Source organism: Antennarius striatus, chromosome 3, assembly GCF_040054535.1.
Source record: "Antennarius striatus isolate MH-2024 chromosome 3, ASM4005453v1, whole genome shotgun sequence".
NCBI classification, from domain to species: domain Eukaryota; kingdom Metazoa; phylum Chordata; class Actinopteri; order Lophiiformes; family Antennariidae; genus Antennarius; species Antennarius striatus.
In genome coordinates, this window is record NC_090778.1 from 21,200,725 (window position 1) to 21,215,755 (window position 15,031).

A 15,031-nucleotide genomic window follows, 5' to 3' on the forward strand; every position below is an offset into this window, starting at 1 on the left:
GCATAATTTACTGAATAGAAAAAATGGGAGGAGAGTGCGAGGAGATCAGCACAATTGTTGTTTAGGGATTAAAAGCTGGCATTCTAGGACAAAATACCTTTAACAAACACAAGGAAGTTCAAGACAAAGGCCAAAGTATTAATGTTTGAGCATGTTAGGGAAAGTATAACCTACTGAACTAAAAGTAACATTAAAGAATTCTTTCAACAAAAACGAACAATAAATTACTGAAACCGTTGACGGTGCTGCTTTGGTGGGATCCCTCAGGGATACATCAAATCCAGAACACACATAACAATCTACAGCAATGGAAGTTTCAAGCCTATAATCTCTTAGTTGTCACATCTCAGTGTATTATATCTTCTTCTTTTCTTTCGGCTTTTCCCTTCAGGGGTCGCCACAGCGAATCAGTTGCCTCCATCTAACCCTTCTGCATCTTCTTCTCTCACACCATAACCCTGTCTTCTGCAAACTCTTCTCTCACACCAATTGCCACACCACACCATCTTCTCATCTCAAAAAGCCTCATTGGGGTGACCTGTTTAAAGGTGAATTAGCCTTCTCCCCCTTGCACCCTCTCCTGTCACTCCATCTCTACCAAACCCCACTGGCCCAGTGATACTCTCCTCTTTACTGATCCCTGCAGTGCTAGCAACAGTCAGATACACATTGTTTCTTTAAAGAGGGAGAGGTGGCAAGACCTCAACTCCTCCTACAATATTAATTGCACCCTTGCTGCTAACAAAGGTGTAAAATGAAATCATGAAAAAGTGTAGATCAAGACTGCATGCCAGCACAGATAAATATGCACTTCTGTAATGGTCGGCAATTGACCAACTACCACCGATTATGACTTGTGTCTGATCTTGGTAGGTAGAGAAAGTTGTTTCGCACAGCTCTGATAATGACATAAAGCTGCAGTAAGTGTCATTTCCACATCGAGGTCTGTGGATCCAGATGTCTGTGATGTCCAGAAAATTTCAGCGCTAATACGTTTTTGTAACAAGCAAAATTTCTTGCTCAAAATCTACCTAATCAGTTACATGAGCTCGCGTGAATTTTTATATATGTGTGTGTGTGTGTGTGTGTGTGTGTGTGTGTGTGTATTCATGTCTGTACCTGAATAGCATTAAAACTGAAGCTGATAAATGTTGTTTACTGCTGACAGAATCTACCTGTGACGAACCATCCTTTGTGTCATGTGCAATTCCATCTCTGTTTGATCGGCAGACATGAAACAACAAAAGCACACTTGAAAAGGGCAATATTTTCAAAGACTGGGGACAGATTGAGTCACAGCTTTTCAGCTTTTGAGGCTTTTGCTCTCTTGCTGAGAAGCAACCTCACATTTCCCCACTCTGTCTTGTATGTGAAGCCCCTGTTATTGTGACAATAGCTGTGACCTTGACATCGTAAATGTACTTTAATGGAAATGCAGGCCAACTATTGTGTCATTTTGCTCAATAGAAAAGACATTAAGAATGCATGGACATTTATAAAAACATCTTTATTTCTAAGAATATCAAGGTTTTGATATGCCAGGCTTGTGCAGAACAATGCCTCTGGCTATGATGGGAAACATGCTGGTATCCTTAAGTGCTTTTTACCTGAAGAATAGGTATAATATAAATATAATCTATGCTCAATATAAATATCACCAAGAATAGTTTTATAGTTCTAGTGGTACTGGAATATATTCAATGGAAAAGTCTAGAAAAAACATGCAAAAAAGAACAAACATTCCACAGACAATGTAAATTGAGTAGAAAGGCATTACATTGTCATTCTATTTTTCACCTGCATCAATTGTGCACATACAAAAAGGGAAAAAAGAGAAAAAATCTTGAACATGTAGTGTTTTATTCATTTTGATGTAAATCCAGTCATTTACGGTTGTCTTAACAAATCAAGAATCAAGTGTGTCTACATCTAGCAGAGAAGAAAATGTATATAAGAAGTACAAATGAACAGAAACAGAAGAAAACATCAGATAGAGGCAGACTTTGTCTGAACAAGGGTAAGAATATTTTTTTAATTGTTTGAAATCTCTATATGCTCTTAAAATATCACTGTTTATCTCAGACCTTATCCTTAGTACGCTATCGTTCACATGAATTACAATGTGGAGGTTGAGTCATCAGAAAGTCTTGGAAACATACCTTAGGTATTTGCATTTTTTTTACTGTACACTACCGAGTAGATGAGAATGATCAGCTTCTACCTAACAGTTTCTACTGGCACTGGATATAGGTTCAAGATACTTTTTCCTTTTATTCCCTTAACTTCCTACACCAATAACAACTGTAAATCATTGCATTGCTACATACACAATATTAGAAGTATATACTTAAGACCAATATTAAATTAAGTAAATCCAACTCAGTACTAATCTGTCTGTATATACCAGATCAAATAAAGGGAAAATGGTATAAGATAAACTCAGAGCACATAAGTATTTCTAATTTCTGGCTCAATATCAGGTGAGTAATTGGATGCAATTACCTACTTCAGGTAAAGTTTCCTCTCACTTATCATCATGACAGTTGTACGGTAGTTAACATACACTGATAGCGTTACTCATATTGTTTCGATAAAGGCAACTTCTATTTCAAGCACTGTTTGATTCATTCTTTTCATACATCAGATGATGCTCAGTAAACCTTAAATCTGTGTTTGGCATCATCAGTAAGGTTGTCCCCAACGTCAGATCATATGTTGACATTTTTTGCAACAAAAACTGAGCTGAGGGCCTCGACGTAAACTTCCAGTCTTTGAAAACTACTCACTGCTGTTTTCTTTCCATATTTTCTTTCTGTTACCAAGGGTTTTGACTGATTCTGGTTTGAATCTTGTGACAACATGACAACGTGCACATTTATAACCACAAAGAGCTCCATCCTTCAAATTGAGCCTTTTCAAAAACCTCATGACACACTGTAACACACCTGGCATTATTATTATTATTATCAAATTCATTTAACACTGCACTGAACATCTAATAAAGTAAAAATCTTCAAAGTAGACAAAATAAGCATGACAGATTTCTGAAAATGTCTTTTGTCTTTAGCAGTCCTGGTAAAGCAGCTTTCTTCTGGACTGTTTTGACATAATGTTTCCTTGTCTTCTAGTTTCTGCTCGGTCTTGTGCGATCTCACTGCAGTCGTTGAGTTCGGCTTGAAAGAAATAAAGATCACAGGGGACTAACGTGGGTGCATTGCACAGGGACAGTAGTTCCAGGCAGGGAAATAAACTGTTTTTAATTTATTGTTCTCATTAAAGACAGTTCTGGTCCAAACAGGTAAGTGTCTTTGATTTGATGATGCCTCAGGTGTCTTTTTCACATACTCAGATTCAGATAGTCCATTTAATCATGCATCTTCACCTTCACTTAAATCCAAGTTGAAGCAGACAACTTAAAAAATGTGAGGCTTAACACTATAAACTTAATAACACTCACTTAAAAAAAACTTGATGTCAAATACAACATGTTGGTGCAAAGCTTTGCACCAAAACAGTCTAGTCCACAGTCTGGCCCACGAAAGGACACTGTGTTGTTGTCTGTGATCTGACCTACAGCTGATGCTGCTGATGATAAGTGTATGACTTTTCACTTAATGCTAAACATTACTCAAATTATTGAAATGAGGGATTTGCTTCAGGTAAAGCTGATGGTCTTTTAATATAGCAACATGTTCACATGCATGTGTTAAACGTGGACGAGAAGCAAACATAAATGCGCTAAAGTGGATTTATATCTGTACAGAGAAAGAGTAATGTGTGTGTGTGTGTGTGTGTGTGTGTGTGTGTGTGTGTGTGTGTGTGTGTGTGTGTGTGTGTGTGTGTGTGTGTGTGTGTGTGTGTGTGTTGTGTGAGTGTGTGCGTGTGTGTGTGATCCAGCAGTTGCTATGAAGTGTTGGAAGTGTTCGGGCTCCAGCCCATTTGATAAGCTCTTTCCAAGGTTCTCTTGCAGTCCTGCATCACTGTGCTGAAAACAATGTGAGGGTACTGGACCACCAGCCTCTCCACTGTCTCCTCATTCACCTGCAAAATGCACACACAGACACATATTGTAATTAGAGGAGCATGTCAGATTTACCTTAACAACACTACATTTTATTTTTTATTCATATTTTCTTGTTTTCTCTGGCTTTAGACCATATAGTCCATATACGCAGATGTTCAGGTGTCAGATTCGCAAACGTTCTGACTGTGCTTTTGCTTCACTCTTCCCAAACACACCATCAAAAGATTCCTGTGTAATGTGTTTCTAATGGATGATAGAGGAATGGAATATATAATTTGTGTTCTGTAAAAAAAACCCATACTATTTGTGTGGTACCCATGATGCATTATTAAAGCACAAAGTGTAACTTGTTAAATTAGCAGTATGCTAGGCTAATATCCAACCTTATGACAAAGTGAGTATTACATGTACTTATGGTAAGCATGTGGCAATGGGTTCAGCAGCAAAAGACAGCTGAGGTCACCAGGCTAATAAGGCCTTCTTGCTCTCAGGAGTAGAGAGACAAGCGGCTAATAGCCACTCAAGCATGTCTATGCCAGCGCAACACTCAGTCAGCCCATCACCACCAGCTGAAAGTGAGAAACCATGGGAATCTGACAAAGAGCAGAGGCAGAGTAACCCTGGAGACCTAGAGGGGTTAACCGTAACCCACCCAGAACCAACCCCCCACCCACCCACAAGCATGACACTTTCCAGGGGAAATGATGTATAAACACTTACACACATGTTGAGCACACAGTCATCCGTTGTTGCCAAAGCAGTGACAAAATGTTTCACAGTTTTCACCAAGCTAATTACTCGAGAGCTCTTTGGTTTATGTGTTTTCTGGGAGAAAAATCTTGTAAGAGTTCCCTGGCTGTTGGATTTAGATCTGTTTCGGTTGTCATTTTCCCCTCTTCGTCTTTCTTTCTTTTCATTGGACACGACTTCCTTTCGTGGTGAGTATCAGCAATTCCTTGTCAACTTGATAAATTGAGAAAAATATAACTACCCACAAAGAAGTCAGGATAGAACTGCCAAAACTGAGAAAAAAATGAAATGCCTTGAGATAACAAACCAGTGATGCCACTCAGATCACAAAAGCTGATTCGAACCCTGTGTGGCACAAATTAATTACAAAAGACTCAAAGGAAATGGCAGCCGATTAATTTTCTTATTGATTGCAGAGGAAAAAACAGTGAGCTGGAATTTGGGACAGAGAGGATTAACAGACCCTTTCAGAATACCATCAATACTGGAAATACGACATTAGATCAAGACCACACAGTGAAAACAATCTTTCTAACTTACATCTGTTCTGTGTTTTCGAATTACGAGTAAAGACAAAATTCCAAGAATGTGTGCCAGGAAGGAGTTCTGCCTCTGTTCTGTTAATTGCAGTGTTGAAGAGGGAAACAGGAAATACTAACACTATTTTTTAAAATTTTAATTTCCTAATTGAAAGAGAGTTTGACGATTAATATTAATTAACAAGTATTGATGACATAAGATGATCAATGGATGGAACTATCTTTCATGATATTACATGATCCACATTTTAACATCAGATAATGCAGATATTCCATATGCAAGATAGTATTTCAAAAAAACCACCTTTCCTTCTTGATTTGAACCCCCCCCCCCACCAAAAAAAAAAAAAACGGATTTAAATACAGGCAAAAAGCAGAATACCTAATAAGTAAAAAATACAATATTTCCATTGCAATTCCATATTTGCATTTCTGCTTTTCATTAGAGGATGTCTTCCAATTTTTTCTGACTATTATATTCAAATTAGAGATTTTGACAACCTATGACTGACTGCATCTTCTGCTTCTCTATGGTTCACGAGGTTTAGCGCAAGATGATATTTTTAGGGCTATAAACTATTATTTTTATGGGTGACACATTAGTTCTTTCTAGTTATTATTCGATAAATTAACTATATTCTCAAAGACAACTAATCAAGTCTGTTTAAATAATAACTGCTTTCGGGCAGCGAGAATTAATGCAGTCGCTCTTTTTCTTTATTTGAGGATATGACCTGGAAGTCCACTGAATCATGAATTGCAAGCTTTTCATTGACTGCCTTGTCCGTAGACTCTTGGATCGTTGTCAAAAAATTTTGCAACTGATCATTAGCTTTTATTAGGTACCTGCAGTGGAGAGATGATGGTGAAAAAAAGAAGAGACAGGAGTGAAAAAGATGCTCATGATCCTCTTTAGCATCACCAACTCATAACAACACCTCATTTAAAAAAAAAAAGGTCGGCTTGTTACCCTCACAGAAAACAGAACTCAGAGCAAAAGAGCGGCTTAACCGAGTCCTCCAGAATCTGCTGCTATAAAGTGAAGTTAAATTTGTTATGTCATATGGCAGAGCCTAATTAGCACATAAAATGATAAACCCTTGATTGCCTTCATAACATATTATGCTTTATTCTTGAAAAGAGAATGAAATATCTCTCAGTGTGTTAATCAGGACTTAATTACAATTAAAACAGATTTAAAGAATAGACCTGTCAAACTGATGGGAGGCCATAACATTCATTAATGTTAATTTAGTGCAGCTCCACTTGCCGAATGAGTGCGACAAACAAAAATGGCTCCCAATCAAAACGGTGAATCATTTCCTAATTGCTGGTTGCAGCAATGCTAAATGTTGTCTTGCAACAAGATTATAGATAGCATGAAAAAGAAATATATTTCAATGATATGTCTGGGGCTATCTGCAAAAACTTTATGCAGATAATAAAGCGGGGAAAAAAACTTTCTAATTATTTTGTTTGTGTTTTAATTTTGAAACATAATTACTGACTTACAGCAGAAGTGATTGGGATTCAAATGTCGTATTACTGCGAAGGCAGAAGTCCATCAAGACTGAAGAACAAAGCAATGCGCAAAAACTCCTTGAACATGGTTTAAGATTTATATTTCAATTTGTTGACATCTTAGAATGACGTCTTCATTAAACAACTCATTGGTAGCAGATGGACAATCACACATCCTGATTGATGGGAGGCTTTTTGACTTTGTAGCATCTATTAACTCCTTATCACTGCATGGAAGGACAACCAGGGTTACTGGGTCTTTTCAGACTGTAGAGGAAATCCGCAATTGCAATCCATCTCTTTCCAGAACAAGCCTGTGGGCCATTAGCATGGCTCGGTGGCATGTTGAATGAGATGTGATGACATCACCACACCTGCTTGGTATTTGCAGTTCAGAGCTGACGTGAGACATGTAGGGTCCCCCCAAACCCTGCAGGTAACTGGCTGGGTGAGAAATGGAAGTTCTTTTGTTAGGACAGTTGTGTCAGTGATGTCTTCAAATCAGTGATCAATCTGTTTTATTCTGGAGTGACGATTTGTCACTGGGCAAAACTGTGCTGAACTATATTTTTAATAAGTAACTATGAAATTATGTCAGAAAGCACAGGGGATTCTGATGACTAAATACTGTTTTTGCCGTGGGGCTCAATCTTTTTTTTTTCTTTCCAAGCATACAGCCCTGATCATGTATACCATAGTGCATAAACCTTCCCCCAAATGCTCCGGGTGCTGCCAAGTCTGCAGGAGAGCTTTATGATAGAGCAGATCACTAGTCACTGATGATTCTAATCTTTGAGAGGCATCTGGGAGTGCAGCCACAGCTATCTGGAGCAGGGCCTATACTTATGATATTTTCCCCCATTTAACTTCAAAGATGCTGCCCAGTAGATCTAAAAGTGGTGTAATGCATGCTGACGGATAATGTGCCGCTGTCAGGGTTTACAAGAGAGCTAGAGCGAGATGAGGGGAAAACAAAAAGATGTATGCCTGATATAGTGCTTTGCAAAAGCTGTTATTTGAACATGCTGCACAGTAAATAGCTTATAAGGCTGTGTGTGTGTATCAGAGAGTGCCTGTCGACAACTTCTCCTCTACTTCAGTAGAGAAAGCTGAGGATGAGTAACGGCAAGTCTGACCTCTGCTCTTTCTTGGAGTGATCTCATGGCCTCTCTTTTTTAACAGTGAGTTCTTTTTTCTTTTTTAAAGAGTGATCCTCTGATGCAAATGCACTCTATCAGCACGTAAAATATACATTTACCGGAAGCGCGGAGCCTTTCCCTAGTAAGCAGCACTGTAAAACATGTCGTAAAGATGACTAATGCAGCAGCAGTTCACAGTCTCAGTGGGGAAAAAGAAGAACAGGGTCGTAAATCCATAATCACATACACAAACACAAAGATGCATATCATATTAGAGCAGCGTGGTGAGAACACCCTCTGAGTGCTCCGAGCAATCAAGGGTGGGAAATGGAATAAAGAGAGAGAGAAAGTTAGGAAACAGAAGGAGAGAGAATCATGGCCTCTGCTCTTCTTGAATATATCAAAAACACTGAGCAATGTATTGCACATAACAATGACATGGGGTAATAAAACTGTACAGCAATATCCAGCTAGAGAGAACTGAAGTTGAATGAGTGAACATGCAGATATGAGAGCAGAAAAATATATGTTCAGTGTCTGCAATAAAAAAATATCTGCATTTATTTTTTTCCTCATTGTGTTCTCTATATGGGTCCTATTTGGACAAATTTTAAATTACATGAATTTTTCTTTAGCAAATAAAGATAGGATTAAACAAGTTTTCCCTATTAAAAAAAAATAAATTAGGTAACGGGAAGTCCATTTACTTTCTCTTGCCTGCACTCGGTCAGTAAAAAGCCTGTATTATAATGGGTACTGGTGTAAAAAAAAAAAAGAAAGAAAAAAGAAGGAAAGTTTTATATATAGTGTTATGAGTTTGGGAGTCAGGCAGACCCAGACTCAGATGTGGCGTCTGTGCTGTACCAAAATCTGCACCTAGCAGACATATCAGAATAGTAAATGTAATTTGCATATTTTGTTAATATTATTATAAGCTTTTTTTCATATCTTGATAGCATTCTTGTTTCCCTTGGGATCTGGCTTACTGGCATTACTGGTACTTGCAAATTAGACCGCAACTGGCTTTCAAGCCGAATCTAGCTTGCTCAGTGCACATTTGAATATCTGACTTTTGGGAAGTGCAGAGTCCAAGCCAGACATTTTATGAGAAATAAGCATAAATAAAACACATTTTTGTTAGTGGAGAGGATTTTTAAATTCAGTACAGGTGAGCTATTTTTTTTTCTTTTCTTTTTCATCTCATTTCCTCCATTTTCTTAGGCCATGTGGCAGCCCTCGCTGGTCCCAGGCCATAAAGTGAGACAAATACTCCCCGTTCTCTGTCTGCTCCTATGTACAGAGTGTATCAGTCAGCCAGTAAATAAATTTGGGGTAAATGTTTAAAAGCCTGTTTGGGCAGAAGAAGAATGCAGTGCATCAGGTCTTAGTAAAGGGCAGCTTAGACAAGTCTGGATTTAAAGAGGTCAGATTTATAACCTTCTTTAAACTGCTCACAGGAAAAGTCCCAGTTGTAAAGTTCACAAACGAGGGTATAGGGAACTTAAATACAGTTCTCCATCTCTGATAAGAGTGAGGAATGAATGGAAAAGAAAGGAAATAATAAAGGAGAGCATTTCTGAATTGTGGAAGCATAAAAAAAGGTTACCAAAAACTTACTCTGAAGGATTCAATATTTCTAAAGGAACTATTGGTGCACTGACTTGGAAGCTTAAGGAACGGACTGCTCTTTACTACAGAAAGCCTGAGCTGAAACATTTTGATTTAATCTTGGAATTCCAAGCGACCCTCTCAGAAATCTGCAGTGCATGACTCTGGATGTGCATTAAAAACCAGGTCAGGCATAGCTTGTGACAACGAAAGTCTGGTCCAGCTCACACACCCTCATCCCTGCACAATATCAGACAACAGCAGACCTGAAGAGCATGATGTTGGTGTATATGCAGTCTCTCGCACTCTCTCTCTCTTTCTCTCTCTCTGTTTCTCCCTCTCTCACATGTACGCACACACACATGGAAATGGGGTCTGAACTGAAAAGGGTCAGAGAAAAAGGTTCTGGAGGCCCGGTTTGTAAACCCCACGCTTTATCACGCGTGACAAAGGTAACTAAAGGAATGTGGATGAGGCTCAGCCCAATCCCTCACTGGGCTGGTTTTCTTATCTTTGCAGACAAGAAGAAAACATTCCATCACTCACGAGGATTTTTCAAAATTTATAAGTTCATCTTAGGAAAAGGACACTACAAGGGCAAACATTGATTAGGCATTGATTAAGCAGAACAAAATATGTTGTGGTGATACAGCAGATAACAACTCACTAATTTACAGTCGATGCTGACTGCATTACAGTCACATGTTGTTTTTGATCATTATTTTTGGTCAAAGAGCCTGATTTTTATTTGCCGTGCACACCTCATCAACAACATTTAATGCTTATTTTTTCTATGGATAGTTCGGTTCAAAGATGCGTAAGAAAAAGTGAAAAGAAAGGTAAAGAAAAATGTGATTTTACAAGATGCAATCAAAAGAGAAAGACCGATATGTTGGGTTCATGCATCTAATACAGGGAGTAATTTGGGTCACTGTCACTTTAATATATATACACACACACACACACATGCATGCATACACGCATAAAGACACACAAATACACACAAGGCAATAAAGTATAGTAAATTCCAAAGTGGCTTACTGGAGGTCAAACACGAGCAAAATTCCTTGAAGATAATCAAAACAGAGCTACTGTGTGCTTAACTTTGTGCTTCACATGACTCCCTGGCTGCTAAGAGTAAATAAAGTAAGGGTCAGCTTGACCCTGTTGTTACAAAGAATGCTGTAATACAAAGTTCACGGTGACTCTGAAACCAATGAAGATATAAATGAGCCCACCACCTACACTGGATGATTTAATCTGTAAGTACGTAGCATGTAACATTCAGCAAAATGATTATTCTGAATTATGGCTCAATTTTGAACTTTAAAATCAACACATGACACAGTGTATATGGCTTGATAATACCGTACGTTCCTACGGTACCTTCTTTTGTTAATTGTAGAGCTACAAGTCTTTAATTCATAATTTTCCTCTGCAAAAGAAAATAAAACTGACTCAAGTTTTTTATCTATTTACTGCTGTTTTCATTTCATTATAAGGCTGAACATCAATCAGAGGCTTAATCGATACTGTCACAAAAATTACTAAAGCATGTCTGGGTGCATTAAATTTGTCCATACATAGGGTTCAGCGAGGGGAGCTACACTGTCATTAGCATTAAACAGCTAATTCATCACCAACAGAGTCAGACACTAGCCCTTTAGGCTAAAACATGGCTGTGACCATTCGCTGTCTGTCTCAATATTAAGCCAAGGTGCCAAAAATATATCAGGAATCGGTGGGTCTGAGTATTCAGTCCACACTGACTTTTGTCTACTTTGCGCGCGTGACTCCCCAAGATTGTGTTGACCTCCTTTGTGATGAGTAAACAACACTGAATGTGTGAGGAAGGGGCAGACCAGACGGGTGGCCAACTTGAATGAACTAATTGAATGAACAAAAGATGTGAGCAACATTCAAAATCCAACAACCTTGGGTGACCTTGCAGAGAGAGGGGGGGGGGGGTAAAGAAGGTGAAAAATGAAATGAAGCAGAAGTAGAGGTAAGACTGAGGTGTGTGAGTGTTTGTGAACCAGGAGAGGTCAGCTTTGTGTGTGTGTGTGTGTGTGTGTGTGTGTGTGTGTGTGTGTGTGTGTGTGTGTGTGTGTGTGTGTGTGTGTGTGTGTGTGTGTGTGTGTGTGTGTGTGTGTATGGTACATTTTTGTTGAAGGGCAATTCTAAGATTCCCTTCAGATACTCAGTGAACTCTGTCAGTGTCTCACTTTATTTCACCCCCTCTCCTTCACTGTCCTATGCCCCTGCCCTTTAGAAACAAGATGAAGGGATGATCAGGAGGCAGCTTCAGTTAAGACCACCAATCAATACAGGTTCTCTGTGTGGGATGAGACTCCAAGATTACACACAAAAAAAAAAAAATCACAAACAGCAAATGACACTTTCAGACTGCTTTTTCAACTTTGAACATTGGAGTCTGACCAAAGCCATGGAAAATAGGACCTAAAGAACCTGTCTATCTTCGGTCGATTCTGCTCATGCAGCATCTATTCTCTTAATGTCCCTTTGCTTTAAAGGCCTTTAAACTTGGGATCCCTGCCGCTCACAATAACAACACTCATCACAGAAAAGTTTTACTAAACTCCCAAACTCTCATTTCCTAAACGAGACTTAAAATGCTTCTTAACTCTTCACAATACTTCATCTTTGTTTTCCTCACTCCAAACCTCCCGGCCCCGAACAATTAGGTCCTTGTTTATGTCTGCAAATTGCTGCACCGTGTCTATCTGTGTAGAGTCCCCGGCTGGATGCACCAGTGGAACGACCATATTGACTGAGATGTCTGTTCTTTTTAACAAGGTCTGTCTGGTTGCTTGATTGGGGGTGCAGCAGTGCCCATACCTGTTCCCCAAATGTTGCTCCACCTCAGTTAGCGTAATAGGAGAATACTTCAAAACTGGTTACACAGAGCACTTGTTTAGAGGGTTGGGGGCAATTTGTGAAGTAAATAGGGAGCATTTACTTCATTATTTCTTTTTAATAATATAATTCTCACAGATTAATCCTTTAAATCTATTTCTATTCTTTTGCTCCTAAAGGGGTATCCCTCCTTTTATTTCCTGCTCTCCTCCCGTGTGTCCTCCATCACTATGATAACTCTAGCTCTCTCCACCACCTGTCCCTGAAGGGGCCAGCAGCAGTCAGTGTCATTACTCTCCTAGTCTGGCTCATGCTGACTATAAGAGTTTACTCCCCCCCTCTCTGGTTCACAACATGGACTGCTCATTTGTTTTCACCCTAATGAAGTAGTGAGAAAGAAGGACAAAAAGATGTGGATAAAAGAGAGGAAGAAACAGACCGGAAAAGAAGAAAGGTAAAAAAATAGAATGAAATACATGTGAACAAGCTGCGAAATCCCTACGTTCCACTGAGGCTGAATATGATTAAAGTCCACAAAGTGATATGTCAACGATTGAAGGGCATAATGTTAAGAGAGTGGCAGTCCAATGCAACTCAAGATGAAGGAGACATGAAAACAGGGTCAATGTTAAGTGTATGATGAGTTACTTTTAGTGCTATAACACATTGCCATTCTGCGTGGATAAAAAAAGCTTATCATTCCATCCAGTCAAATACTCACAAATGCTACCGTAAGCTTTTGGTGACTTCATGCAAAACAAGCACGTCTATGTGCATCTGCGTTTCTACATCTATGTGTCTGTCCAGTGTAGTGTGTGATGAACTCACAACCATGCTTTGATTTTAACTCACAATTGCGATGTCAGTGTGCTAAACTAGAAAACTTAGCCTGGCTTAATAAATAACGGTCCATTTGTGGAAGTGTACAAAGAATTCCTCCCACAGAGAGGACCTGACATTTAACAGTAGACACAGTGGGGAGCCAGGATTCCCTGACACGCAAGCACTGACATATGCGAGCAAAAGGAATCCAATTTTCATAAGATTAAGGCATTTTTTTCCCTTGAGTCTTTCAGCGGAATAGTTCAAAAGACTGGCATCAAGTCACAACTGAAAGAGGTCAATATGAATTGATTTGATTATTTTTGGGTGAGTCTGGATCAATCGCTTTCTTTAGCCTCATCAGAATGGGAGTCACTTTGCCTTGGGGGCGGAGGGACGTAATCGTCTGAGGCAGTCAGAACACGCCATTTGCCTGGGCCTTGAGGGGCTCTGCTTTCAATGCTCCATTATAAGATGTGTTGACAACAAATAACATAAATTCTTCTTGAAGAATACTCACAGTTATACACTTGGATTTGGGCACATGTAAATAAAACGAAACACAAAGGAAATCCTTCAGTTATATTAAAAAAAGGATAGAGGAAAGAAAAAAGTCTTAATGCAAGCATTTTTGACAAAATTAAGACCTTATAGTACGTACAGCTACTGAATCATGTAAATAAGAAAATATCCGCACAGTTAAATAAACCCAACAGTGGACTGTTACTGTGCTAAGTCTGTGTTTTCATAGTTCAAGAAAATCTAACCCTCTGCATATCAGCCCAAATGGCAGTGGACACAACATTCAAGCTGCCTGGCAGTAAAATGTATACAGTACAGAAGCACATTTGTATAAACTGTGACAGAGGGAATCAATCCTTCACAAAGCTCCATATGAGGAAAGCCAGATGGATTCTGTTAACAGTTCTTAAATGAATTCAACACTTTCTATGTTCTGTGACATTCAAGGACGTCGTTACGTTAAAATTCTGAACATTTTGACAATTCCAAACAAATGTAAACAGACCTGCGCTGTGCTGCTGGGGCTAAAGGCTGACTGGGCTGTCCACACTGTGTGTTAAGGTTATTACAAGACTGCATTTTTCTGAAACTGACAGGACCTGCACTGAAACCTAAGTCCACATCAGTTAGGGCAGAAGGCAGCTTCAGGGGGCAGAAGAGGGAAACACTGAGACAACCATGATTTATCACAAATACAGGCTCCAGACTTCACCTGAACAAACCTTGGTGATTAGACTTTGAAAGATAAGTTGGTGGTCTGTTTGTTACTGAGACACTGTCATCACTAATCCCACCCTTGTTGTTTGGCTGTCTCTGTGTTGCAGTTGTTTTTACTAAATTCCAGAAACATACACATCCTGAACACAAACCCAGCAAAGTCCTTCTAAGGGAAATATTAACTTTGGATTATTTGTAATATGTCTAAAACACTGTCAACACAGCTCTCAGGAGAAATAGCCACTTGCCAAAGCGGATCAGTGTGTGAAAGTGTATATAAAAATGTATTTTCCCAGTGCAAACATTCATGGTTGGTCAGCAAAGCAAAACTGCTTCAGGTTGGGGAAACTGCCAATTACACCCTTAGCTACAGTAAGTTGGCTTGGAGAATAGTTGGTTAATGGGTAAATATTGAGATGGTTCCTCAAGTGTGCAGATAAATAAATGGGGGTCGTTACAGGTCAAGCTAAAACCAATTAAAGTCAATGGTCCTCGGTTAACAAAAACCCATA

General features: G+C 39.1%; 1 protein-coding gene across 1 annotated transcript in view; it reads right to left on the bottom strand.

The window, feature by feature from the left end:
* Positions 1-3,871: 3,871 nt before the first annotated feature.
* fbxl17 (F-box and leucine-rich repeat protein 17) overlaps positions 3,872-15,031 on the bottom strand; it is a 207,662-nt gene continuing 196,502 nt past the window's right edge. Inside the window, exon 11 of the mRNA XM_068311194.1 lies at positions 3,872-4,041. Within this exon, the coding sequence (XP_068167295.1) occupies positions 3,904-4,041 (138 nt within the window). The 3' untranslated portion in view covers positions 3,872-3,903. The remainder of the gene's footprint in view (positions 4,042-15,031) is intronic.